The sequence below is a fragment of the Leuciscus leuciscus genome (assembly GCF_965113295.1).
Source record: "Leuciscus leuciscus genome assembly, chromosome: 14".
NCBI lineage: Eukaryota > Metazoa > Chordata > Actinopteri > Cypriniformes > Leuciscidae > Leuciscus > Leuciscus leuciscus.
In genome coordinates, this window is record NC_138738.1 from 12,870,019 (window position 1) to 12,897,010 (window position 26,992).

At 41.4% G+C, this 26,992-nt stretch overlaps 1 protein-coding gene across 1 annotated transcript in view; it reads right to left on the reverse strand.

Moving 5' to 3' along the window:
• herc2 (HECT and RLD domain containing E3 ubiquitin protein ligase 2) overlaps nucleotides 1–26,992 on the reverse strand; it is a 69,401-nt gene that overhangs the window by 20,999 nt on the left and 21,410 nt on the right. The window contains exons 14-60 of the mRNA XM_082137227.1: nucleotides 26,879–26,992; nucleotides 26,539–26,790; nucleotides 25,037–25,230; nucleotides 24,747–24,947; nucleotides 24,370–24,598; nucleotides 24,057–24,181; nucleotides 23,612–23,790; nucleotides 23,353–23,537; nucleotides 23,080–23,244; nucleotides 22,306–22,491; nucleotides 21,879–22,049; nucleotides 21,674–21,777; nucleotides 21,425–21,575; nucleotides 21,045–21,259; nucleotides 20,745–20,877; nucleotides 20,426–20,553; nucleotides 19,958–20,153; nucleotides 19,748–19,875; nucleotides 19,013–19,326; nucleotides 18,783–18,934; nucleotides 17,573–17,764; nucleotides 14,710–14,897; nucleotides 14,411–14,603; nucleotides 14,103–14,285; nucleotides 13,814–13,998; nucleotides 13,478–13,625; nucleotides 13,133–13,329; nucleotides 12,767–12,997; nucleotides 11,348–11,486; nucleotides 10,521–10,667; nucleotides 6,775–6,917; nucleotides 6,219–6,483; nucleotides 5,768–5,910; nucleotides 5,557–5,655; nucleotides 5,251–5,419; nucleotides 4,965–5,090; nucleotides 4,611–4,719; nucleotides 4,385–4,524; nucleotides 4,077–4,267; nucleotides 3,409–3,514; nucleotides 3,236–3,327; nucleotides 2,976–3,151; nucleotides 2,782–2,893; nucleotides 2,492–2,573; nucleotides 1,251–1,394; nucleotides 527–617; nucleotides 261–438 (exon numbers count right to left, since the gene is read on the reverse strand). Coding sequence (XP_081993353.1) covers nucleotides 261–438; nucleotides 527–617; nucleotides 1,251–1,394; nucleotides 2,492–2,573; nucleotides 2,782–2,893; nucleotides 2,976–3,151; nucleotides 3,236–3,327; nucleotides 3,409–3,514; nucleotides 4,077–4,267; nucleotides 4,385–4,524; nucleotides 4,611–4,719; nucleotides 4,965–5,090; nucleotides 5,251–5,419; nucleotides 5,557–5,655; nucleotides 5,768–5,910; nucleotides 6,219–6,483; nucleotides 6,775–6,917; nucleotides 10,521–10,667; nucleotides 11,348–11,486; nucleotides 12,767–12,997; nucleotides 13,133–13,329; nucleotides 13,478–13,625; nucleotides 13,814–13,998; nucleotides 14,103–14,285; nucleotides 14,411–14,603; nucleotides 14,710–14,897; nucleotides 17,573–17,764; nucleotides 18,783–18,934; nucleotides 19,013–19,326; nucleotides 19,748–19,875; nucleotides 19,958–20,153; nucleotides 20,426–20,553; nucleotides 20,745–20,877; nucleotides 21,045–21,259; nucleotides 21,425–21,575; nucleotides 21,674–21,777; nucleotides 21,879–22,049; nucleotides 22,306–22,491; nucleotides 23,080–23,244; nucleotides 23,353–23,537; nucleotides 23,612–23,790; nucleotides 24,057–24,181; nucleotides 24,370–24,598; nucleotides 24,747–24,947; nucleotides 25,037–25,230; nucleotides 26,539–26,790; nucleotides 26,879–26,992 — 7,691 coding nt within the window. The remainder of the gene's footprint in view (nucleotides 1–260; nucleotides 439–526; nucleotides 618–1,250; nucleotides 1,395–2,491; nucleotides 2,574–2,781; nucleotides 2,894–2,975; nucleotides 3,152–3,235; nucleotides 3,328–3,408; nucleotides 3,515–4,076; nucleotides 4,268–4,384; nucleotides 4,525–4,610; nucleotides 4,720–4,964; nucleotides 5,091–5,250; nucleotides 5,420–5,556; nucleotides 5,656–5,767; nucleotides 5,911–6,218; nucleotides 6,484–6,774; nucleotides 6,918–10,520; nucleotides 10,668–11,347; nucleotides 11,487–12,766; nucleotides 12,998–13,132; nucleotides 13,330–13,477; nucleotides 13,626–13,813; nucleotides 13,999–14,102; nucleotides 14,286–14,410; nucleotides 14,604–14,709; nucleotides 14,898–17,572; nucleotides 17,765–18,782; nucleotides 18,935–19,012; nucleotides 19,327–19,747; nucleotides 19,876–19,957; nucleotides 20,154–20,425; nucleotides 20,554–20,744; nucleotides 20,878–21,044; nucleotides 21,260–21,424; nucleotides 21,576–21,673; nucleotides 21,778–21,878; nucleotides 22,050–22,305; nucleotides 22,492–23,079; nucleotides 23,245–23,352; nucleotides 23,538–23,611; nucleotides 23,791–24,056; nucleotides 24,182–24,369; nucleotides 24,599–24,746; nucleotides 24,948–25,036; nucleotides 25,231–26,538; nucleotides 26,791–26,878) is intronic.

The following is a 26,992-nucleotide window of genomic DNA, read 5'->3' on the forward strand; positions in this document are numbered from 1 at the left end:
CAAAATTGTATGTTTGGAATTAAAACTGTATGTTTGGCTCAGTTAAAGGACATTGTGCAAAAAATTATTAAAGGGCTCAAAAGCTGGATTTTTTTTTTACTTTTGGGCCGACGTATTAAGCAATTTTGTGAATTTCTTCAAATCAATTTTCAAAGTTGTACATCACCTCCACCTTATAGGGATTGCTCTACAAAATATACTGGAACCCTGCAGTTCTGAACCGAGAGGTCTGAGTTTACTGAGGTAAGTAAAACAAATACCAGTTTGGGTCTGAGCTGAGTGGTGTTGTCCCCGTGGCCCAGGCGGCCATATTCACCCAGACCCCAGCTGTACAATTCTCCACTGGAGGTGATGGCAGCACTGTGAGAGCTGCCACAGGCGATGTCTCGAATGCGCTTGGTTTTCAATGCCTCAATTAGCCGTGGCTTATCACAGTTCCTGGTTTAAAAAAAAAAATATTCTCATCAGATCCCTCTAGAAATCTTCATGTTCTACATTACTGTGGGAGAAGGTGCAAATAACTTACATTCGGCTGAAGTGCCCAAGCTTGCCATCATCTCCTTCACCCCAAGAGAACACTTTCCCATCCACAGTCAACGCCATGGCATGCCTCCCACCTGCACACAAACAGTTTATCCACTTTAAACAAGTTCTGACAACATTTCCTTAAAGGGGAGATCTATTATGCAAAATTCACTTTAATATTGTTTTTGAACATAACTATGTGTTTGGGAATTCGTTAAGGTACAGCTTATAATTATAGTGAAGTGTTTGGGGTGGGATATGTGATCGTCAGCACCACCCTAACTTCGGGTCTGAGGCTGCTGGCCTCAGACTGCTGTTACATATGGTTCAGCAGTTAGATACATCTTGTAGGTAATGTATATTACGCTGCTGTCAATTTAATTCACAGCTGGGAAATAAACGTGCATGTGTATATTAGATCTGTTTACATTCACAGACATAACCGATTGTTTTTATGTGAACTTTGTCAAATACACACAAGGTTATGTCAAACGAAGTTTTTAAACGTGCAATTAAACGTGAAAAGATGTTTTGTTCGTTTTTGGCAGAGTATCCAAGGCATAAGGCACAGCCCTATTCTGGATGGGGCGGGGAACAGTATTACTCATTTTCATTTAAAGATACATGCATGAAAACATGTTTTTACTTATACTCAAAAATTAGCATTTTCAACACGATATAATAAATGATCATAATTGGTCCCTTTAAAACAGAAAAGGGCATACCTGAATGTACAGCAACCTTTTTGACCACATAGTTGCTGAGGGCAGATATCTGTCTTGGTATAGGGATGGTTCCACTGGACAGTCCTAAACCAAGTCTTCCGTTAGTGGCCTCTCCACAGGCATATACTTTACCTTCAGCAGTCACTGGAAAGACAAAGAATCAATCGTTCGTTCGTTCGTTCGTTCGTTTACCGTATTTATTTAGATAGCACCTTACAAACTACCACCGTAGTTCCAAAGTGCTGTACATTGCAATAAGACCAATAGGACAGGAAAAACAAGACATACAACATCCATGTACAAAAATGCTAAAAAGCCAAAGAATACAGATAAGGTTTTAAGCGGCCCTTAAAAACATTCAGATTCAAGGAGGATCTAACGTCCAGTGGTAGATTATTCCACAATCTAGGACCAGCAACGGTGAAAGCACGGTCACCTTTCATTTTAAGACGCGCCCAGGGAATCGTTAACAGAAACTTGTTTGCTGATCTTAGTCTTACACCTGCGCTATAGGGCTTGATGAGCTCAGCCAGGTATTCTGGCGCCATTCCGTGTAGTGCTTTAAAAACATATATCAAGATCTTATACTGTATCCTAAATTGTATTGGAAGCCAACCTAACACAGATAGAAGGGGAGTAACATGGTCTGTTTTCCCAGCATTCATCAACAGCCTTGCAGCAGCATTTTGTACTAGCTGCAAACGGGCAATGTGCGTTTGACAGGTCCCAACATAAAGTGCACTACAATAATTTAGGCGTGAAAAAATATACGCGTGGACAACTTTTTCCAGATCACTGGCTGAGAGAATTGGTTTCAGTTTTGCTATTGCTCTTAAATAAACGAAAGCAATTGCGTACTACTGTCTTTATCTGTCGATCAAAAATTAAGGATGAATCAAAATGACTCCCAAGTTCTTTACTTGATCCTGCAAATATCCCTTCCACGGGCCCAATTGATCAATTAACATTTGGCTACCAGCTGTGCGACCAATCATTCTTTTGGTTAAAGGAGTAAAAATGTAATAAAATTATAAGCATCCAATGCGATGGCAAATCATTTCAGATTTAAAATACAACTAGAAAGACACATTTGTAACAGGGCATTGAGTGTCCTTTTGCAAAATGACAGTAAACGCAGTATGATACACCAGCCTCACATTTTTTTTCATAAAAATTTCACATTTTATTAAGCAGCAAGCAAAAGATCAAAGGCCTGCTTTTGTTATTTTTAAACAACTCACCAGCAAAAAGACTTTTTGAGCCTCCAGCAACCTGCACTACATTCAGAGCAGACAGCGTCTCTGAGAATGATGGGACTTTGATCTGAGAGAGAGAGCAAGACAATAAGATTTGTCAATGCAAGCTATAGCTAAAAAAGTTTTATTAAAAATATTGTTTTAAATCAAATTAATTTCTCTTTTATTTACTTTTTAAAATGTATTTAATACATTAAAAATAAATGTTAAATATATATGTTTTTAATTTTTTTTTATAAACTACAAAACTGAATGCATGTTTACACATTACTGACCTTGGACCCCTTAAGTCCTCCAAGTTGGTCCTTATCGTTGAGACCCCAGACAAAGACTTTAGTTCTGATGGTGGCAGCAGACTCCAGCCCTGACAACCTCTTTCGAGTCAGACTGCAAAGAGAGGTCGAAAAAAGAAACTCAATGACATACCAGATCATGTTTTCTTCTATACTAAACCATCTTTATCACACACCTTCCAGTCACTGTCTTCTCATCCTCCTCTTCCTCATTGTCAGATGCCAGGAAAGGCACAGTAGCCAGATCTTCATCCTCTGCACGAACTCGACCCACAATGCTCAAACCATGGATCTTACAGTCAATCCCTGAGCTCCGGCACTGTTTTATGGCAATCTCGATGTACCTGTGATACTGAACACACAAATACAAGAGTGCTCAGCATTCCTAAAGAAACAACCCTGAAGAACAGATGTTTGTGAGGAAATTCAAACCAACATCTGTGCAGTCATTGAGTAGGGAGACCGCGGTGTCTGTGGGATTGATGTTGATGGTCTTCAGCTCGATCAAGTTATTGAGCGAGCTTCCACCTGGAGGACAACCACAGTTAAATCAGGTCACCCATAAAAGGTTAGACTATGACTGACCTGAAAAGGCTTCATGTTTTTTACCTGACACCACCACCAGTGAAGGCATGTAGCTGCTGTCAGCTGGATCTACAATCATTTTCAGTCTGTGGACCAAGATATCTGGGAAAAGCTCCAACCTGATCCAGTGCTATTGAAAACCAGCAAAACAAAACACAGATTTTTTTCCTCAAACAAGTGTTTCCAATTTATCTCTGATATGCGAACAAGCAAATGAATACTCAAAACCATTCAAAAGATTGGGGTCAATAATATATTTTATATTGTTTTAAAGTCTCTTATGCTCAGAAAGGCTGAATTTAATCAAACATACAGTAAAGCAGTAATATTGTGAAACCATAATACTGAACAATTTAAAAATAACTTTTCTAATTTAATATATTTTAAAATGTTCTGTATTCCTGTGATGGTATAGCTAAATTTTCAGCATCATTACTCCATTCTTCAGTCTCACATGATCCTTCAGAAATCATTATTGCTGGTTTGGTGCTAAAGAAACATTTCTTATTATTATCCATGTTGAAAACAGTTGTGCTTCAAAATATTTTTTGTAATATTATTAATGTCTTTGCTGTAACTAAATTGTTGTTTTACTAACTTGTAACTTTATTGTAAGTATATTTTTTTTTTCAAAACATATCTTACTGACCACAAACTTTTGAATGGTAGTGTATGCCTATAATGAGACAGACCTTGCCCTGAGAGCCTGAGGACTGCCAGCACTGCTCTCCAGAGTCTATGAGCCTCGACGCCTGGTTAACGGAGGACGACACGCTGAGGTTCTTCACCACTCTGGACCACTCATCAATCAGCATCCCACGCTGACTGTTGTGATGTCTCTTCAGCTGCTTTCCTGAGCGCCCACTGAAGGTGGATGACTGACCTAAAGAGAAATGATTAGGTCAAACCAGACTGGTTACATCCCATAAAGAAATGTACACTGTTGTAACGCTACACTACATAAAGTAGCTATTAAAGAATACACAGAATTCTTTCAGACCTGGTTCATTTATTCGTCCGAATGAATGTCTAGGGTTGTGTTTACGGGTCTTGAAGCAGCTCTCACAAAAGTCAAAGTCATCACAGCTCCGACACTTAAACCTGGGGCCGTTTATAGGGAACATCTGACATCCGTCACACCTAAGGAAAGTGAAAGGTAAGAAAATGTTTATTAGTTGTTTATTTAGTCATTGTCTTGATGTGATTTTCACTTGTACTCTGTGTACCTGACACCAGGATGTATGCTGGGCACAAGCTCCATCTCTGACAGCAGTCCAGTCCAGTGTGACTGCTGAGGAAAGTCCACTATCACATCCTTCCCATTGGCACTGAAGGCTGGACACAAATGTTACACACTATGATGAAACCCAAATACAACGGTTCAATTATAGCTGAATAGACAGCCCTGTTCTACAGGTTTGAGATATATAGCGAAACAAATTGCTAAATACAAAAAGGGATAGTTCACTAAATAATGGAAAACAAACAGGTCTTGAACAACATGAGGGTGATCTGCTCATTTTAGGGGTGAAGTGTTCCTCTAAAGCGGTGAAGAGAAATAGTTTAAACAATTATGTTACCTTTGACCACACCCACACTCCTGTGAGTGACAGATCCCCACTTATACTTTGGCGTTGTGACCGAGGGCTTAACTCGCACTTTATCACCAATCTTTATATGAGACGGAGAACTCTGAGGAGGAAATCCTGGGAAATACAGAATTACATTTATTTAAAAAAGACCTAAATCCACTTTAAATGGGCTGTTGAAGTCCTAATATAATTTTTTTGTCATTCGATTTTTTTTTTATAATTAAAGCTGCCCGTTATTGTGTGTAAGAGCAGAGCAGAACAGAAAGAGTATTACCCAGCAGCTCAGTGTGGATGTAACGGACCCAGTAAGTTCCTCCTTTTTGCTGCCAGTCACACTGCACATTTAGATCATGTAGGCCGTCTCTGTCCAGCTTTATCACTTTACCCACATCGCCCTCATATACTTCCTCATACGTCCTGCAGCAACGCACCATCATGCCCACCTGCAACACAATTAGTTCAATCAGGTTGCCTCTTAAATACATTAATCTCATTTTAAGAATGTTTCAATACTTCTACAGGAAACCCAAAATACAAATTTTTTTAAGTGCATATGCAAACCAGTTAGTAAGATCCTCACCTGAATGTTCTCTCTCACATATACAGCGTAATCATCGTTGCTCTGAAAATCCGACCTCTTTTTAAACGTCTGACTCTCAGTTACCACAACCCCAGGAGGCTGACATGCAAAAGAAAGATTGTTAGTCACACAATAAATGACTACAAGTGAATCTGCACCTCATGTCTGGTGTGTGACGGATCAGATTGTGTGTACATGTAATTATACACACCACAGGGAAAGCTGGCTCAGGCTCCTCTAGCTCTTCCAGCACCTCTTCATCAGAGTATTCATCTGATACAGTATCTGCATCTGACAGATCTGTAATGTGAACATCTGGATGGTCCAGCAACCAGCCCACCAATGCCTCTACACCTGAAACCCAAGCAATCATGAATGAGTTGCTAGCAAAAAATGCTCTATGTATTCTTACAAAAAATGATGTGGGGATAGCATGACAGAGATATATTGTCCTGTATGATTACAATGGTATTTACTCCAAGATACATGAAAAATAACAGTATAACCATCATGCTAGCGTACAAATGACCATGGCATTTCTATGGTACTATGCAAGAAATGCAAGAGAAAGAACTTTGACTACCCAAGCATGTAATGCTAACACTGAATACAACATACGACAATTTAACATTTAAAAAAAACGTGAGCTATTGGAGCATCACCTGGCACTCCAGAAGCGCCTGTGGTTCCAGAAAGTGATTTAAGGGCAAACTCAATGTTTTTCCTTTGAAAGCCCATCTCCATCAGCTGCAGGACGATGGGAGCAGGGGGCACAGGTGAGGTCTTGTGTTTCTTCTGCTTGGGTGGGCGCATATGCTGCACAGTGACCGGTGTTGTGGCCTCGCTAGAGCTACTGTCCTCAAACAGAGGGGAGGATGGGTGTGTGGATTCAACAGCCAGGTACTGACACACAGCCAGAGCTGCTGCCTGAACACACATACACACAAAAACTGAGTAAAGACATTTGAAATTCAGAGGAAAAAACAAATATGGTGGAACTCTGTGATGTAACATCTGGTACATCTGGAGCTGGTAACTGAAAGCTCACATATGAACATATGAAACACTTTTGATCAATTTAATGCACCCTTGCTGAATAAAAATATTGTACAATGATAATAAAAAGCGTATTATACTAGAAAGCAAAAGCACGTCCAAGCATGTAATTTAACATGCATTTAATACAAATATCAAGGAAGTGTAAATGTGGTCTCTCACCTCTAGCTCCTGGCGGTGGAATATGGCTTTGATGGGGGAAGGTTGAGTGGATGCTGATAGCAGCTGCTGCAGGAGGATGAGGGGAGGCTGAGGACCCTCAGGAGACAACTCTCCCACATCAGGAGACGACACACACTGATCCTCTGAACACAAACACACAAAATATTACATAAGCACAATCACACAATTGCCATTCACAAAGTAAATAGTCTGTTGTTACTGTGAACAACATATAGACCTTAGTCAAAATAGAGTGGTGCAGGGATGATGACGAAACACAGAAGAAGAATTTGCTAGTGGTTCCCTCAAGATTTTCCTATGGGAATTTATAATAATTTCCACCTATGGGAAGGGCATCCGTACCTGACCTCTGTAGAAGCATCCAATGCCAGGTGAGGCCTGCGGACATATTAAGCCTGCATGCGCTACTGTTCTCCAGTTGACATTCACTTCTCGCGATCTCTGCACTGACACAGCTCGGTTGGATTTATGCTGTTCACTTACGTGTCTGCAGGAGGACAACTCACCAGATCAGCCTCCGCCAAGCATGACAGTTGTTTTTCTACTAAGTTTAGCTGTGTTTGCTTCTGAGCCGCCCACGCTCACGCATCTTATCACCCGTTTCCTTTTCAACGGCTGCCCGAGGCAGTTTTTTGCCGGTATGTCGCTCTAAATCTGCCGCTTCTCCCGGGAACAGCCTATCACAGGCCTGCCCGGCCGCGCGTGGTGCGCTGATTGCCGCGAAGGACATTCACCCATTCTGCATGGTCTGTTTGGGCCTTAAGCACGCAGAAGAGGCTTTGGAGAACCCGGAGAACTGCAGTCATTGCCTGATGCTGCCGAAAAAACTCCTGCGACGCTGCTTTATAGTTGCTGCGACCCAGTGTGTCGAGTTCGGCTTTTCTGACTCGGATGGGGGACACTGTGACGTGCTACCAGGGCCTCCCGGGGCGCGACTTCTCTTATCTGGACTGACCAGTCCAATCCTGCGTTACTCTAAGAGGACATCCCAGCAACCCGCTCGTCGACGAACCGGCCGGTTCTGTTAATTTTGACGACACAGGCCTTCTCGGGGTCTCAGAGGACGAAGAGGCCATCCCGCCCTCTGGCGTTCCCCAGGTCAACACCCCCGCGGCCTTACCTCAGTCCATCCTCCTGGAAGTGTGTGAGCGAGCGGCCGCTCGCCTCAACATTGAGTGGCCGGCTCCACAGAGCGCCACTGACCAGGAAAGGGAGATTTATGATGGGAAAGTGCTGGGACCCCCTCCTGGTCCGAGGAAACAACTCTTCCCCATCCTCCCAGCATGCGCGAGGCACATGAAGCACAACTGGAGCGACCCACTTGATCTTAAACACGGTCTTGCAGGTCTAGAGGTAAAGGATATGGCAGCTCTCGGAATGGGTGATCCCCCGCTATCGAGCCATCGATCGCCAGGCACCTCAACCCAGTCCAGGGTGGGCTGCTCGCTCTTGTCTAACAAGATGGACCGTTTTTCTGCCTCTTTGCACCAGGCCGCTTATAGATCCTCGGCCTTGGCTGTCAGGGCCCTGAATGTCTGGGCTGGGATGCCACCCAGGAGGGTAGAATGGTGAACGTTGAACGGTTTGTGGCCAAGCAGACTACGTTCAGCGCACATAAATTATTTAGCACTTATGACCATATGGAAAGCTCTGAATCATTTTCTGCTGCGACAATACCACGGCAGTGGCTTACATCAACCGTCAGGTTGGAGTGCGCTCGTCAAAACTTCACGCTCTGGTTCACAAGCTTTTGGTGTGGAGCAGACGTTTATTTTCCTGCCGTTACGCGCAACTCATGTTCCATGCATTCTGAACAGAGGCGCGGACCTTCTATCAAGGGGGAACCCAATTTATGGAGATTGGTGCCTCCACCCTCAGATAGTGGGTATGATATGGATGAGATTCAGAGAGGCAACCGTAGATCTATTTGCCTCGTGCAAAAACTACCATTGTCCTGTTCTTCTCGCTAAAGGAGATGGACGCACCTCTCGGGTAGACGCACTGGCCCACCGATGGCCCAAAGTGCTGCTGTATGCTTTTCCTCCCCTGTGCCTAATAATTCCCACACTGGACAGGGTGAGAGAGCAGGGCCTGTCTCTCATTCTGATAGCACCCAGGTGGCCCAAAGCACCATGGCTGGCGGAGATAATCCCTCTGTTAGCGTGCCATCCGTCCGCTCTTTCTTTCTTTCTTTTCTTTAAATTTTTTTGCTCTTTGCCAGCCATCAGAAGAACGGTCTCCATGGTGCTGGAGGCTCTGTCTCAATTCCCCTTTGAGCCCCTGAGAAATATTTCCCTAAAGCTGCTGTCTTTCAAGACAGATTTGCTCTTGGCCTTGGCATCAGCTAAACGTGTCAGTGAGCTACATGCACTCTCAGTCCATTCCTCGTGCACTAAATTCTCTCTTGGAGGAGATAAGGTTTTCCTTAAGCCTAATCCGGCCTTCATGCCGAAATGCTTTCCTGCGTTCACATCGGAGGTGTTAGAGCTGTCCGCTTTTCACCCTTCTCCTTTTACCTCTGCGGAGGATCAAAGGCTGAATGCCCTGTGTCCTGTCCATGCCTTACAGACATATTTGGCTAGGACCAGTGCTTTCCGGAAGAGTGACCAGCTCTTTATTTCATCGGCACCCCCTCGCAAGGGGAATCCCATATCTAAGCAACGCCTCTCACATTGGCTTGTGGACGCTATAATTTTGGCATATGAATCGAAGGGAGCGCAGCCCCCATGGGGACATCAGAGCTCATTCCACGAGGGGCTTAGCCGCCTCTTGGGCTCTGTTCAGGGGAGTATCGCTCCAGGACATTTGCTCTGCTGCCAGCTGGGCTTCTCCCCATACGTTTGTGCGTTACTACAGGCTAGATGTCACCAGAACCTCGGGAGCACATTCTGTTTTGGGGGTGGGGTCGTCTTAACCCCTCCTTCTCTTGTGTGTGCCACACACATTTCATGTCCTGCCTGTACACAGCAGTTATGGCATCAGTATGGCGGGTTCATGATTATGGGACATGTCAGGCACTGCCCCTTTGGGTGACCATCTTTCTCTGGCTTACAGAATCTCACTGTGAGTGTATTGGGCAATCAGGGAGCTGTCCATGTCTCTCCCATAGGTGGATCTCGAACACGAGATGATGAAAGAGAACAATTGGTTACTGTCGTAACCCCCCCTTACTTGGACGTTTTGCTCTACAATGTTAATTACACAGTCAAAACAAAATTGCAAATTTTAAAGCTGTTGTTTATAAAAAAATAAAGTGTTTTAATTAATTAATACATGCATACATTTAAACTAGATAAGAACGTTTGGGGTTTAAGTGTGTGCAGTTTACGTTGTAGAACAAAATGTCCAAGTGTCATCGAGTTATGTTAACCACAGACCTAATTTTACTCATAAAATCAAAAAACCCATTATAAATACCCTTAGGAAAATCTCGAGGGAACCACTGGAGAATTAGTGTTCCCGGTTTTGACATAATCCCTGCACCACTCTATAGGCACCATATTTAAAAGCAGATAAAAAAAAATAAAAAAAATCTACACATGACCACCAGGGGGTAGTGATGGGATACATCCAGACACAATTCTGTTCAAATCATTGTCAGTACATTACAGTCAGTTTACAGATATTTAATCCCCATTGCAACTGCATTGTCTGATTGGTGGTCCAGCTTTGAGTGATAAAAATGGGAACACTTATAGCACCACAGCATGAAAGAATCATTGCACCTGTAGGATTGGGGCTGACGTCTATGACGGCTGGCTGAGACAGGATCTGTCGGAGTTTGTCCTGGTGGGAGAGCAGAGCCCGTGCTGCCTTCAGGATGTACAGCCTGAGCTGCTGACACCGCAGCAAATGCACATCCACCTGATCAGCTGCAATGACAAACACATAAACCAGAATAGTTATTTCCATACATGTAGAACAGATGCTTCTGCATGGATAAAGATTAGCAAATTCATATAAGGGCTTTTCACACTGCGCTTAACCCCAGGTGATTGTCGTTCTTTAAACCCCCGGTAAAGGAATGACTCACACTTATATTTTAGAAGTGAGGTTGGCACAGCTTTTTTTTGGTGAAACGGTGAAGTGTTAGAATGTTACACCTAGATGCATAGCAACAGACAACCAATCGTGTGCCTCATTCACATGCTTTGGGACAGTAACGAAAACAAACCCCGTTGTATAAACAGTAGTTTTAGCACTTGAGATGAAAAATATCAAACGGGGACAGAAAACACGACAATTGAAGTTTAGAAGAGACCGTTTCATTCTTATCTTTATAGTATGAAAAGTCCATTCAGGATAAACCTACAGTCTGCAAATTCTGGAAAATATAATATGAGGTTGGACAATGCTTGAACCCTAATGTAAGCATATCAACGTGCGACGTTCGTCCAGTAAGTGACACAGGCACTGCAAATATGCTAATAAGGACGTTAGCCCAGGGTTTAGGAATGTACAGTGTGTTATGGCAGCGTACGAATACCCAGGATTAATAATATAAGATCACACGAGAATAACATTTGATTCATGACTGCTGCATGTGCTGTACCTGTAAGTCCTCTGCTAAGGGATTTCTTCATGCGTTGTTTCTCCAGCTTGCTACCTGCCAAGTTGACTAGCTTCGCCCACACAGTCAGCATGGGCTCACTGAAGGGCAGGTTTTGAACACTGAATGGAACCATGTGAATCTGCAAAGATTTAAAAACAGAAAATAAACATCAACCACAGAGATAATTGATGGTCATGTTTGTAAACATACTGCCCTAAATATATCTTCAATATTAAGTACTGTGTGTATATTGTGCATATTTTACACTACCATTCAAAGGTTTGGGGTCTGAAAGACTTTTATTTTATTTTATTAAGTCTCTTACACTCACCAAGTCAGCATATTTAGATGTAGTAAAACAGTAATATTGTGAAATATTACAATTTCAAATAAATGTTTACTACTTTAATATTTTATAAAATGTAATTTATTGCTGTGATGGCAAAGCTGAACTTTCAGCAGCCAATACTGGAATTTTCAGTGTCAAATGATCCTTCAGAAACTAAACTAATATGCTGATTTTGTGGTTAAGAAACAGTTGTGTTGCTTAGTATTTTTCGTGAAAACAGTGATAGATTTTTTTAAAGGATTAATAGAAAGTTCAAAACAACAGCATTTTTTTGAAATAGAAAGATATCATGATATAAAAAAGCGACGATATGTAACGTTGATGTAAACTATATGATTCGCAATATAGTTAGTTTTATCCAAGACTCAGCTGATTGTACAAGGTATAATCTACCCAAAAATTTACATTCTGTCATCATATATACCCTGATGTCTTTTCAAACCTACACGTTTTTCTTTCAACTTCCAAACACAAATGAAGTTATTTTTTATGAAACCTTACAGATTTCGGTCCCTCCATTTAAAGTCCATTCCTCTAAACTTCAAAGGTCCACACAAAAAAGTCAAATGCATCATAAAAATAATCAATCGAGTTGTCTAATCTAAATCCAAGTCTTCTGAAGAGACACAATGGCTTTATATGATGAACAGATTTACAATGACGCACATACTAAAGTAAACACGGATGTTCAAATGCTTGCGTGACGTGCAAAAATAAATTTTTGGGGGGATGAACTAACCATTCCGTTTGGGAATAGTCATTTTGACATGAAAGTTTATGGAGTTTCAGTGACATTACTACATTAAACTACTATAATGTTGAATATAATATATAATAATGCAGTGGGGGAATATTTGTGGGTCCTGATAATAATAAAATAATATGATAATAAAGTAGTAAATAATAATAAAAAAACGCCTTTATTTTGGCTTAAAATATAACAATAGCATTGTATCGTGAGTTCAGTATCGCAATTTGTATCGAATCATGACATAAGTGTATGGTTACACCCCAACCATCCAGCATGATGAATGAACAGGGAGTAATACTGCACGTTAGCGAATATGTACCGGCTTGAGCTGACTGAGAAGGCAAACTTTGCAGTTCCTCATTTCGTGGAACTGAACAGTGATTCGTCCTTTAGGTGTGATGCGAGTCACAGTGCCCTCCCCATATTCCTCATGAACCACAGGTCCACCCAGGCGCAGACGGCCATCAATCCCACCAATGACCGCCAAAACTGCCATCAGGCTGCCCACAGCAGGGGCTTCTGCATTGGGGAGGTAGTCTTCAAGCACAGCCTGATAGAAACACAGTATAGACGAATTCAAAATCCTCTAGCCAGGACTCAATATCAATATATGGCACCTTAAGTCATCATTTTACAATACTATTATTGGGTGACTTTTATTGAATATGATAAATTTCACTCATACCGCTTCAGTGTGTCTGCCTGCCATGACGTCACTGATACCACTGAGCTGTGAGTTAATGTATTCATTTATTAGGCCATTCCACTGGCCAAGGGAATGAAGTATACGCAGTAAGGCCACTATTTCCTCTGCTAGGGTACTGCTGTGAGTGGCTGTCAGAGAGGCTTGAGGACGGGACTTCCTCCTACGCATCGAACATTCTGTAAATCACAAAATGTAATAAAAAATAATAAAAAAATGGTTAAGCTGACATCCTGATATCAGACTTTGCACTACCTTGAATCAAAGAATTTGATCACAAAAAGTGAGAAAATACCACATTGAGAAAAGCAAATAAATGTACAGTACCCCTGAGAAGGGGCAGATCTGAGGAACAAGTGCTGAGCAGGCTTCCGAGGAACCCAAATAGTTTCTCCACCAGAAACTTCATATCCTGTGAGCGCTCGGTCTTATCCCAGGATGGTAATACTGCCTGTAGAAGCCGTAGGGCAAGAATCTGCAATGGGGTGCGGAGAGATTGATTAAAACATGGCACTAAATGGATCCTGTCAACAGCACTAATGTGTACTGCTCAGCTGCACTCCTTTTAACCCTGTGGTACTCACAAGGAAAACTCTCCTTCCCTAGGTAAACCTAAGCAGAACTCATGATAAGTGTTGAATGAAACCAGAAAAGTGCTGGCACCTGTCTTTGTAGTGTGACTGCAGTGAAGGACTGGTGGCCCTCCACGATGCGTATGAGCAGATTTATCCAGGCAGAGGAGCTCAAGGTACTGCACATCTGAGGCATGAGAGCTATACTGCGAATAAATCCCAGCGTGCACCAGCTCCTGTGCTGCTCAAGGGACACCAGCTTGTGAGACGAACAACCTAAAGAAGAGAGCGAGGAATGTGGTTGAAAGGACCCTATAAATATATATATAAATACTATGTGACATTTAATTATTTGATAAAATTAAAAAAGAAACCGTTACCAGTCTTGTCACTGGCTCCGCTCTCCACCAGTATCCTAAGTTGACCACACAGAGTGCTAATGGCATCGACCTGCATCACCTCAGCATAAATCCCAGAGGATAGTGACAATGTCTTCAACAGATTAACTGTACTGGTCAACATGATCGCAGTAGGGTGAACACTCTTCTCCATCACCTCCCCTTCTGAGAGAATACAAGAGAGGTATATATTAATAAATCAACATGACAAGGTCGAATACATTAAAATACCAAGATTAGGAAGTAATTGTTGTGTTATCTGGAATGCCAGAGCAGAGTGCAGCACTAACCTGTGTCGTCCTCTGTGTCTGAGTCTTCAGTGGAAGGCTGGGTGGCAGGTGGCGGCTCGGCCAGTTTAAGGTCATACTTGCCCTCTTTGCCCATTCTGTAGGAATTGGTGCTGCTGGTATCCCACTGGACACGAATCCAGCCATCTTCTCCTAACTCCCCAATCACACGCCCTAGGCCTGGAGGTGGGCCATCCTAAAACATACCATACAGGAACTTACAAGAAACTGACCTGCCATTGTCTGATCCACACTTCAGAATTCAAGTGTACACAAATGCAAACATGTTGAATTTAACACACCTGGTCTCCCCACTTCCAGTCAGGTCCTCTCATCACCCTAGTGCCGATCTTCATCATAGCTGCCAACTCGGGGCCGGAGGCGGGGAGAGGGGTGGGGGTCGTCTCCTTCCTGGACTCCTCGAGAACTGTAGCAGAGTCTCCATGAGCTACAGAGCTCAGCTCCTCCTCACTGCTGTCAGAGCTGGGACCTGTACAATACAATGCCGACACATTTGTAAGACATGAAAAACTGGAAGAGAGGGTAACTCTGAGAAAACAAAGGAAATTAACATCTGAACTCTCTTGCTATATTAACATCCTACATTAACATTCTAGACACGATCACACTTGAGTTGATCATTCACCTGAAAATTCACCAAAAATCTATATGGTTTAATGTGAACAATTACCATACAACACTATACATGTTTGGCATCATTTGAAATGTCTCAGTGTGACTGGTACAAAGGTCTCATCCCCAAAGAAGTAAACCAAAAGGTAATAAAGTTTTTAAGAGTTTAGAGATATCTTGCTTACAGAGGAGGGTGGGTCTTTCATGCAAATAACATCCTGCCCTCAAAAAGTGTAAACTCTGGAGACAGTGATTAATGCAAATTCCCATTGTTAGCATATGTTTAGGTTTCTTTCTTGGTCTGGGTATCTAAAGAAATGCAACAAGAGGCTCAGACTATTTGTAATGAAATCCGCCGTAATTCTGAGTGCATTTCAGACACTCAGCATTATGTATTTCCTGAGTCAGGTACATCTTTTACTCTATCTCTGAGCATTTGATGTTGTTGTATTGATTATCTTTGAACTGATTATGTAATTGGCATGATACATATACCTGACATAATAACTTGTTTACATTTGGATTTATTTTGACTTGCTCTGAAATGAATAACTTTAGTAAGATTACGTTGTATCCATTGTATCCATCCGCAAATCTCCGTCCAGTTTTTAGTGGAGCATAGGGCACACCAACTGCGATTTTAGAGCGTCGGCTAATATTTGGCACTAACTCAAGTGTACTTGGTTTGTAAAGACTAAAAGGGAATTTCCGTTTAAGACAGCAAAATGCCGCTCGACCAACCTAAATAGGGTGAGTCTTACCTCTGTTTAATGTAATGTTACTTTAGTTAAGTGTGCGTGGGAAACCATGGCATGACCAAACCAAAGCTATTATCGGAGAAGTAATATTGTTCGGCTTATCTGTAGTCGTGGTCATGACCTCTGTCAAGTGTTCAAGTGTATACAACCAAGGGGGCTATACATATCTTAGATAAGAGTAAGCGTGAATGCGACCGTCTAAGATATTAGCCAATTACCTCTGTTTAGTGACTGTTACGATATTATGCGACACCAAGCTGTGCGACTTTGGTGTTTTTAGTTTCTTTTGTATTGTTTCTGCCGCTGTCCGTTTATTTTCTCTTTCCGATATTGTGTGCTGATCGGTCGCCTGATTGGCTGTCAACCGTCTGAGGGGTTTGGCGTGCTGACGTTTGCAAGCGAGATCCAGTCATATGGTTACCGGAATCCCGGGAACTATAAAAAGGAGTCACGAACGCACTAGACGGCGGCAGCCTTTTTGTTTGTGAACTTGACTTTGTGCGCTTGGCATTTCTTTTCTGTTAAGCTTGATTTGGTTTTGCTTGTTTTTTGTTGAGAATTTATCAAGCTCTGTTTATGTGTGTAACATCGGTCATGTGAGATCTCGCTGTTTTGCCATCCTATTCTTCTTATCTTAATGTTTGAGAGCGGTAACGCTGTTTTTGGAATGGTAAAGGGAAAGGGACAGGTAAGAGATGTCACGTGACGTACATTGCACTTAGGTTTATTTTCTGTTTAAATACACTAGGTTAAGGGGCATGTGCCATTTGTTGTATTTTTGTTTGGTAGTTAGAGGAGGGAAGGATACGAAGTCTCGGACGTCGAAGACTTTTCCTTTCTACATTTTTCTTTTGTATTAGTTAGGTTAGTCTAAAACGGTATAGAAAGATTATTTGTTTTATTCTTTTCTTTGAGTTGGCACTGTCCAGTTATTCCCTTTCCCCCTCCCAGGTCTGGAATAATATAATTTGATGGTTTGTTTGATTTGCTTTTGATTGTAAACAATTTGAACTGTTTCTTTATTTGTCTATATATATATATATATATATATATATATATATATATATATATATATATATATAGAGAGAGAGAGAGAGAGAGAGAGAGAGAGAGAGAGAGAGAGAGAGAGATCATTTGACCAGTTGCACATAATAATTGTGTTCAAACGCTCTGCTGCTTCCTGATTTCACTCATTTTCCAGTGTTCTAATAGTAAATATTGTTGACGGGTGACATAATGTTCCCCTTCTACCTTCCTAGACTTTAAAACCATGAAGGGTCGTTACAGTGACCCAAAACTGATGAGTAAATAAAACATCGTGGGCCCACATAATATGAATGGCCAGTGTGCGGACCCTGTGCGACTTTGGCACCCGAATGAACAAGAATAATAAGAGTAAAGAGTTAAATAGAATAATCAAATGTGCTGCTGAACTATTATATAAATGACCAATAACTAATTTGCATTCTAACCTAAATTCGAGGTTGTAATATAATGGAGTCAGATAAAAGGTTAATTGGAATCAAATTACTTTGCCACGTGGAAAAGACAGTAACAAACCATAAACCTTCGCCCGCTTTTCGAAAACTGACGTTGGACCAATTGGGCAGGCCTTACAAATTCATACCAAGAAATACAAACCACACTAAAAACAGAAATAGAATCCCATCTAACCCTATAGAACAGAACCCACATGATCCCATAGAACTGAATCAATCTAACCCTATACAAGAGAGTCCAACTGCCCTAGAAAATAAAGAGAGAAGGTGCTAACCAATGAGTCGGAGAACACTCTGGGTGAGGGCGAGGGTGCCGGAGTTCAGCAGGAGGCTGAGACTGTTGGCTCCGTGTTTGAGAGTGAGCATATGGAGCATGGCCAGCAGGAAGCGTGCCTGAGGGATGGTACCCAGACTAGGGCCTGCTGGGTTCTCATTAGTGATGGTCTGCAGAGGCACTGGCTGCACACCTGGAGGAGAGGAAACAACAATCAGTAAAATGAAAAAACAAAATACTCTGCTGTACAAAAAGTTCAGGGTCAATATGATTTACTGTACAAAAAGTGCAGGGTCAATACGATTTATTTATTTTAAGAAATTAATACTTTTATTTAGAAAGGACACAAATTTGTTCAAAAGTAAAAGTAAAAATGATGTACTTTCGAAGCAGCACAACTGTTTTCAACATTGATAATAAAAAACATTGGTTTCTTGAGCACCAAATCAGCATTAGTGTTATTAGTACAGACTTCGGTACTGAAATTTGATGCAGTTGTTGAGCATAATCGTAAACACCTCTGATTGGCCATTGTGTTCACGCGCTCATCGGATATGTCTGTGATTGGGTATAATGATCAACGCACGGGATAGTTTAAGAGCACACAAAAGTGTTTGAAAGTGTTTTGAAAGCGAGTGTGTTTGAAAGCACAAGCAGGCGTCTATCTGCGGAACGGTCCACTGATAGACACCTGCTTTCAAACGCTCCCGTGTGTATCTGTGTAAGACCTCTGTGAAGAGCGCCACTGAAGTAAATTTACAACATGTTTTTGAATCACTGATCATTGTAGCCAATCACAAACATATTTGATGAGTATGCGAGCACAATGGGCAATCAGAGGTGTTTATGATTCCGCTGAACAGCGCTCAAAGCGTCACATTTTTTTAAATTTCATTACCGACTTGGTACAGAAGATCGTACATTTACAACACTAATCAGCATATTAGAATGATTTCTGAGGGATCATATGGCTGCTGAAAATTAAGCTTTGCCATTACAGGAATAAATTACATTTTAAAATATATTATTACAATTTAAAACAACTTTTCTATTTTAATATTTAACAATATTACTGTTTTGCTGTATTTTTGATCAAATAAATGCCACCTTGGTGAGCCTAAGAGGCTTATCTCAATAAAAAATAAAAATAAAAAAACCAACCCTGCACTTTTGTGTATAAAGATATTCGAGTTTTTGATCTTTAAACTTACCCAGCTCCTTGAACTTGACACTGGCCTCCAACAAGATGTTGCGGATGTTCTGGATGGCCCAGGCATAGAGTTTACCGAACGTCACCTCCAGCAGCATTCGGTTAAATGGAGGAATGAGATCTACATCCTTTAGACAGTCAGCCAGAGGCTCCCTATTGAAGCAAAGCAGAAATTACATGTAAACACAAGTCTGCTTAAAGTGCTATACACTGATAATATTTTGCACTTACCCAATATTGGTCCCTTCAGGTATGACCCTCTGCCAGCCACAGAGCATGGCGTACTGTACGGAAGGCAGGAGGAAGTTTTTGGATGCCAGCTTAAGCATAGTGTCAATTCCCTCCAGACGGACCTCAGCTCGTTCCAGCTGTTTAAGGAGGCATTTCCTCATCTTCTCCACGTCCAGTGGCTCCTCTTTCAGAGCAAACTCAACGATGGTGCTCATGAGGCTGGACTGAGAGAAGGAGCCCTGAACGCTGTGCCTTAACCAGCGATACTTCTGAACACTGCCTATGGTGTTTAGCAGAGGCTGCCACTTATCCTGCTACAAGTTAAAAGATGCAAAAAAATATATAAATAGGGCTGTCAAATCAATTACAATTTTAATTACATGATATGCTTATTAATTAATCTAATTACGTGTATAATAATATTTGTAAAGAAAAGCTAAATAAAAATTATTTCAAACATCCAAGACCCTTCAATAAAATATATAGATATATATACTTTAAAATGACAAATTCCATAGAAATCCCCAAACTGTAATTTCAACTAAACAAGATACTGTTGATGAAGAAGGTAAAGTAACTTTGAAAGGAAAGCAACTATAGATATAACACATGCAAATAACACCTAGATGTCAGAGCAGCAGCGATGCAAGAGATATTTATAGATACAGCTGTGATAATCTATGACAGATATGCATGATTCAATTAGAGAGTGAGCGAGAGAGAGAAAAGGCAAACCTTTGCAGATTTGACAGTTTGTTTCTTGTCCACAGGCGTGGGGTTGATAGGAGCAGGCGGCTCTTCATTGGTCCCTTCCCTCTCCATCTTACACTCCTCCAGATCAGCTGACTCTGACTTCTTAGGCACTGAGAGATTAAGCGAAACATGCTATAATTACAGACTGACCATTTTACACTGAACATTTAAATGAACAGTTAGACTAGTTACCCCTCTTTTTGCGACGGTCTCTGATCAGTTTCTGTGTGATCCTCTTCCAGCGAGGCTGAGAGCTCAGCAGCTTCAGTTTGGACACAATGGACAGGTCATTACTGACGGCAGGCCTGAGCTCATTAAACAGAAATCGCAGCCTCTCGATCACTGGGGCACACACCTCTTTATAAGAGCGGCCCTGCTCCTGGTGTGTCTGTACCACACAGGAAAGATCACAGAAGAGATGGTCAAAGAGGTCGTTATAATGTAAATGACAAGGTGACATACCACGTCACACTTCAACACAGCTTAGACCTGGTATTAATATGTATTTAAATGTAAAGCTACAGTAAAAGGTACTAAAATTTATCTCCTGTAACCACTCTTTTAAATTTCATCCTAAATGTGACAGCTCAAGCTGAATATTCCAAGCGAGTAAAATAGAATACATTTTATTTGGATTATTTAGATTTACTCTTTGCTCACTTTTATCAGAGAACACTTGGCCTGGTACACCATTCGACACACATCTATCACAGATTTGGGGAGGGACCTCTGTTTCCCCTGGTCTACACCCAAGGCATATTGATCAACAAGAGAGAGTGCAACATGACCTGCATAAGAAAACAGATTTTACTATTAATAAAAAAAAATAAAAAAAAAGGAATATTCAAAGAATTACAAAATATTAAATACAGTAACAATGAAACTTCAGTTCTAGTTTAGAGAGTAGTATTTCAGAAACTAAACCTATAAATATGAAGCAGCCGTCACCACTCAATTCAACAAACACTTTCTAAGTTACCAAGGTCCTGGTGCTTGAGAAGGCAGCAGAGCAGCAGGCGGCCCACTTCCTCTACAGGATGTTCCGGTGGAAAAGTGATGGGAGTGATGAGATGGTACTGTTTACAGCACCGCTCGATTTGGCATAAAAAGTCCTGCAGCAAATAAGAAAGAATCCAACATCAACCATCAGAACACATCCCAAATGATGCAGTATCTGTTCTGATAAACACTTTGACAGTGAAATCTTAGGGAATGGGCTGTATAATAAATAATACTAAATGAAGAGACATATAAATTATAGTCTTTCCCTGTGTATGACCTTCACAGTGTGGTCCTGGGTGGTGTTGTCAGCGATGGCTTGCAGAAAGGGCTGGGCGTGATCACTCAGAGTGATTCTGCGGCAGTAGAGTTTGGCTTTGTCTGGAGTGGTGGTCCCTGGAGAGCTGCAGTGGTCCTCGTCCTTCTCTTCATTATAATTATAGTGGATCTGACTCGTTTGAAGACCACCAAAGAAAATAGATGACTGGAGCCATTCTGAAATGTAGAAGAGTAAAGTGGAGTAAAAAGGTTAAACTTTTTTTTTTAAAGTCTCTTTTAATCTTTTTGTTTTTTTTGAGGTATAAAAATGTGTTTTACATTTTTTTATTTGCATCTTGATTTTTGAAGTACTACTGAAACATTTGCAATATCATAACTCACTGGCACATTCTAACTCTATGCGGGAGAGAGGGGTGCTCATAGCCAGATACGAGGCATGTAGTCCCAGCAGCAGACCCAGGTTCCTCTCAGCATCGATAAGAGGTGAGGACAGACTGCTCAGGTCAGGCGTTGTCACCATTTCTTGGTTGGGCTGGACAAACATAGAACCAACAAGAACAAGAAAAATGAAGTCTGAACATTCTTAGAATAAAGCGTGTTGAAACTGGTGAATACTAAAGTCAGACAGACCTCCATGTATTGGCCCACACAAAAAGCTTGCATGGACTCTCTGGTGTCTTCAAACTGAAGAGCGGCCTCTAAAGCTACCACAGGATCGTCTCCAGCAAACTGGGCTGTGGAGGAAAAACAGATGACAATCAACTTACAAAACTCTTATTTTAAAATGAATTTCAAGTAGAAGGTTTCGGGCATTTTTGTTACATGTTTGCTATACCGAGGATGCTGTTCCCAGTTAGAGTCTGAGCCTGGAAGTCTTTAATATCATAGACTTTCCCATCGATGACAGTCCAGAAGCCACCATCTTTATTATGATTCTCCAGGTCAGCTTTGCGGATAAGTGACACTTCCTCGTTGTTCTTTGAGCTGGGCCCATTGAAAAAGAAACCTGAAAAGAAAGCGGTTTACAGCCAATTGTGCATCACTGCTCTTCATTTACTATTCTGTGCATTCCTGTGTTCTAATATCTTTAATTGACTAACTTTTGTGTTACACTCCATACATTTGGTGTAACTCTCATTTGCTAACATATTTTTAAATATTTTTAATTTAAAATAGGATTGAATTGGATTCAAGCCTAACTCAACTGTACAATCAGATTCTCTAGTTTATGAAAGAAGTGCATGGGTGGATTTCTCTCATACCCATGAGCCCAGGCCATGCAAGATCCTCGTTATCATCTCTCTCTGTACCAGGGGCGAGATGGTTAAAGCGGTCCAGGTGCTCCAGTAGAGCAGCGAGCAGAGGAATGGATCCAGTCTCCTGCATCAGGCCAGCATCATGGGTCAGCAGCAACACAATGGACACAATCAACTCTGGTAGCAAAACACCTGGAAGATGAAGGAACAGGATGGTTGGCGAATATGAATATCACTTACCACTACTTTAAAGAAATATTCTCTTTAAAATGAAAATACTCCATTTAAGACGGTGTAGGACATGGTTTTTAAAGAATTTTCACGTGAGGTACAAATTTTAATAACTCTCAAACCAAATAAAGTGCAAATTGGATGTTAATGACATCATATTTCATTTCAGGAATGTCTTCTGAACAACTTTCATGGTGTCAAACCCTTTAGAAGGAAGAGATTGAAATGCAAGACATTTTCCAATGAAAATTCTTTGCAACACTGTACCCCTCAAATCAAATACAATCTCTTCCCTTTTAAGGGTTCAACATCATGACATTTAAGAAAACAAATGAAGATATGAAAGAACGAATGAAGAAATGAAAGAACATATGAAGAAAAGAAATAGACTTCAGAGGAAAAAATAACACCAGACAGGTCTGGAATAATATGAGGGTCAGTTAATCATATTCAGAACTTAAATATAATTTTCCTTTAATGTCAGAATTGTTCTAAAGCTTTATTTAGTCATGATTAATGTTATACATTAACATGAAATGGCATATTCACCCGTGAGATCTCCCTCAAGGACACGTGCCACCTCTGCAAAGTGACGATGGCTGATGAGGGCGATGCTGGTGGCCACCGGAAGGATATCCCCAATGTGTGTGCACAGCAAAGCCATGTACTTCTTCAAAAGAGATCCTACTCCCAGAATCTCTGAGTGACTCAAAGCTGTGACAATGAGAGATACTGTTGACTTGATGCTCAAATGGTGGCTTCCATAACAAAACCCCTTGTCATAAGGCCATGCACAAAAAAAAATTAAGTTCTTCTACTTACTGTATCCTCCCACACCCACAGTGCCACTGACACCAACGTACAACTTGCAGACCAACAGCCTCTGAAAGCGCAGCAGTAGGTCCAGAGAGGCCGAGCGCTCCTTGCTGACCTGCTCCGTGTCTTGGCAGTTTGAGATACGTCGTGCCACATCCTTAAGACGAGCTATAGTCTGCGAAGCAATATTCCTACAGCACAAAACACAAGAGTTACTACAGGCTATATACCAGAAGTAGCAAGTTAAGTTAAGTCTCTGCAGTACCTGAGCAACTGTTGGACCAGCTGGACCAATGGGAGGCTCTGTTTGTTGGCAGACTCATAGATGCCGGTGTTGATCAGGTCTTTGTCCAGTGTGGTGCGACACCGATGCTGCGAGGAAGCACTGGCTTCCTGCTCATCGATCTCCTTCTCTTTCTGTGCCTCCTTCTTTGCCTCAATATCCTAATTGAAGATAAACAGAAATTAATTACCTGGAATGTCAAAACAAAAAACAAATAAAATTAAACAAAAATAACCTTGTGTATATACGTTTTGGATAACGGATTACATTATTTAAATTGTTTATTATTTTTGACACTTTCCCCTCATGTTTCATCAATCTGTTTCCTCCTCTGTCTGTTTTTTGGCAGTGCTCTGTTGAGTGTTGCATATATAAGGCATGAAGGGTGAATAAATGATGAAGTGACTAATGAATAAAACATGCTGACCTGGATCTCGGCCGTGATGGCAGCGTTCAAAGCGGACTCCAGCCCTCCATCCGCCATCAGACTACTAACCAAGAGGTCGATCATGAAGCGCCGGCCAGGACTTACACCCATCTCATTAGCAGATGCTAAAAACACAGAATTGCTTTTGACCATCAAAGTTGTACTGGAAAAAATCATCACCTTTTAATTTATTTATTTTTTGCATTTTTGCACATCTCAACAGATGTTTCTAGATGTAAACCAGCCAATATGATAAAGGAATAAGATAAATAGTATCCGCAGTATTTTCCAAGCACAGAATTCATGCACTGACCTGCATTGGGCAGCAGTGAGGACAGGGCTCTTGCTCTTTCCTCCGCAGTGGGCAGTAACACTGACCAGCCACTCTGAAGTACGGCCTGGGCGGCCGCCTGCACGGTGTTTAGCACCCCAGCGCTGCTGGCCAGTGTCACCACCGTCTGCTTGAGGTTATTAAGCAGCCCACTGCCCAGGCCCAGACCCAGCTCCTCAGGATCCACCTGGTTACTGATGGCTGCATGGAGCTGAAATACATTAAATATAATAATGATTTTCGCTTCCAAGGGAACTATCCCTTTAAGAGGACACATGCTCAACCATTCAAACTGTTGTTTTAGAATATATAAAGGCACATTCTGTCATACACATAGAAGAAGCCTGAAGATGACTGACCTGTAGTCTGAGCAGGTTGAGAGCTGCCACAACCATGCATTCTTTCTCCTGTGGTGGTGGCCAATCAGAGCTGCCGTCCATGCCCTCGCTGACCTGCCGCAGAAGCAGGTCCAGCTGGTCGAATGTCATAGTGCATACGTCCACCACAAATGGTACGCGGAGCCCCACGGACCACTCAGAGCATGACGACCATGCAAAACTCTGAGACACAGAATATATGAAAGATAAAAAGCATGCACAGTTAAAGGCAGTGTACAACGCATTACATCTTGGTGACTGACAGGTTATACCTGGCCAGGGCCGCAGGAGATGCCCACTATGTGTTTGGAGTTGAGCCCCGGCAGGGCTTTAGGTTGCTTCTTATTGGAGAAGAGCGTGTCAAAGTGCTGTAGTTTATCATTACTTCCCCAGCTGTGTACCTCCCCTTCTTCAGTGAGGGCCAGGCAGTGTGTAGAGCCAACCGCTACATCCACCACCCTCTTACCTAAATTGACAAATAACAAATATTAAGAGCAGACTTTACATTAAATGTAGATGAAAACTGATGACCAAGCATGAAAAGGAATTTGCACACTTATTCTACAATGTAACATTTACAGGTGAAACAAGTCAATATTCAATGGGGGTAAAATACTTGATTTTATTCATATGGAATTTATATGATCTGGATTATTAAAAGTGGCCATTCCATACCACATGGAACCAACTTGAATGAGAATAAGCAGATTACTTAGTCAGCACTGACATCTTGGTGTTTTGAACAAGATGCAGAGGCCCAAGGTCACGTTCACCCTTGAGAGCATCTTGACATAACCGAATGGGAATACTGCTTTAAATCATCCACCATTTGCTATTAATGGCATAACCTTTATGACATTAACGTTAAACGGCATAGAATATTGTATAATTTATAATTCAGCAGTAGGGGGCGCATACACTCATGATGGGGGAGGAGAGAGAGTAAGCAAGAGGGAAGTTTGAAGGAAAACTGCAGTTAAGCGAAAAGGTCAGAGGATTATCACAGGAAAAAGAAGGGCTATGATCAGGCAAGAGCTTTAGGACCCACTTTCCAGCACTGGAGAGACCAAAGCGGGACCAAAACAGACTCCGAGGTTGTGTTGTTTCTGCTTTATACAAGAGTAACATTGGTTTTGCTGTTTCACAGAACCAACATGTTTGTCTGGGGCTGGTGTGCTGCTGGCAACAAACAAAATAATCTTGCATATATACACTCGTGTACTGCTAAATGTTAATTTTTTGTTCTTCCTTGTTCTGTGTTCGACATCTTCGTATTATTATTTGGGTATTTTGGGGGCGAAGCAATGAAGTGAGGGGTGTGTTTGTTTGGGTTGATTTCAAACATCAACAGTGTTTCTCAGTTTCCCTTTAACTACAGTAATGTCTAAATATTTAGCAAATGGTTAAAAACCAAATCAACTTTAAAATATTTGTATATACCTTAAATATATTATTCAGTTTTAGTTTGAACAGTTTTAGTACTTCAACAGCATTTCTAATTTTCATCTAATTTATATTTTACTTTGTTCCAATTATAATTTCAATTCTTTCATTTAACAATAACAACAGTTATATTTTGATGAAAGAATAAAAAATAAAAATAAAACTTTGGTATAATACATGAACTAAACATTTCACAATGAGGAATTGTTTCCAATCAGGAGCATGTAAAAAAATAAAAGTTGTCATGTTGACTGCGTTCAGGTTTTTAAAAACCTGAAATGTATATTTTTTGTGAAAACAATGGTTGAAAACAAAGGAAAATGCTGTGTACCTTGTAGAATGTCAAGCAGTTTGGGATAGCGGACATGTTCGTCAGTGCCGTGGCCGAGTCTTTGATTGTCTCCTTTGCCCCAGGTGTACACCTGTCCATCTTTAGTAAGAGCTACAGAGAACTGGCTCCCGCAGCACACCTTCAAAATATCCAAATCCTGCAGCTTCTCCACAAGTTTTGGCGTTTTACATCCATCGCTACCCCCACGGCCGAGTTTACCATAGTCCCCATCACCCCATGACCATACCTGACCTGTAGAGAGTAAGAGAGAGAAATATGATCATATCATCCACTCATCATCTTAAAACCACTGCTAAAAGTGCTCTTTCAGATGTCATACCATTCTCAGTCACAGCAAGGGTCTGAGCATCTCCACTTCCACAAGCCACATCAATCACCTTAAGCCCCTTTAAAGCGGTTACCAGCATGGGAGTGGTCTGGTCCTCACTGGAGC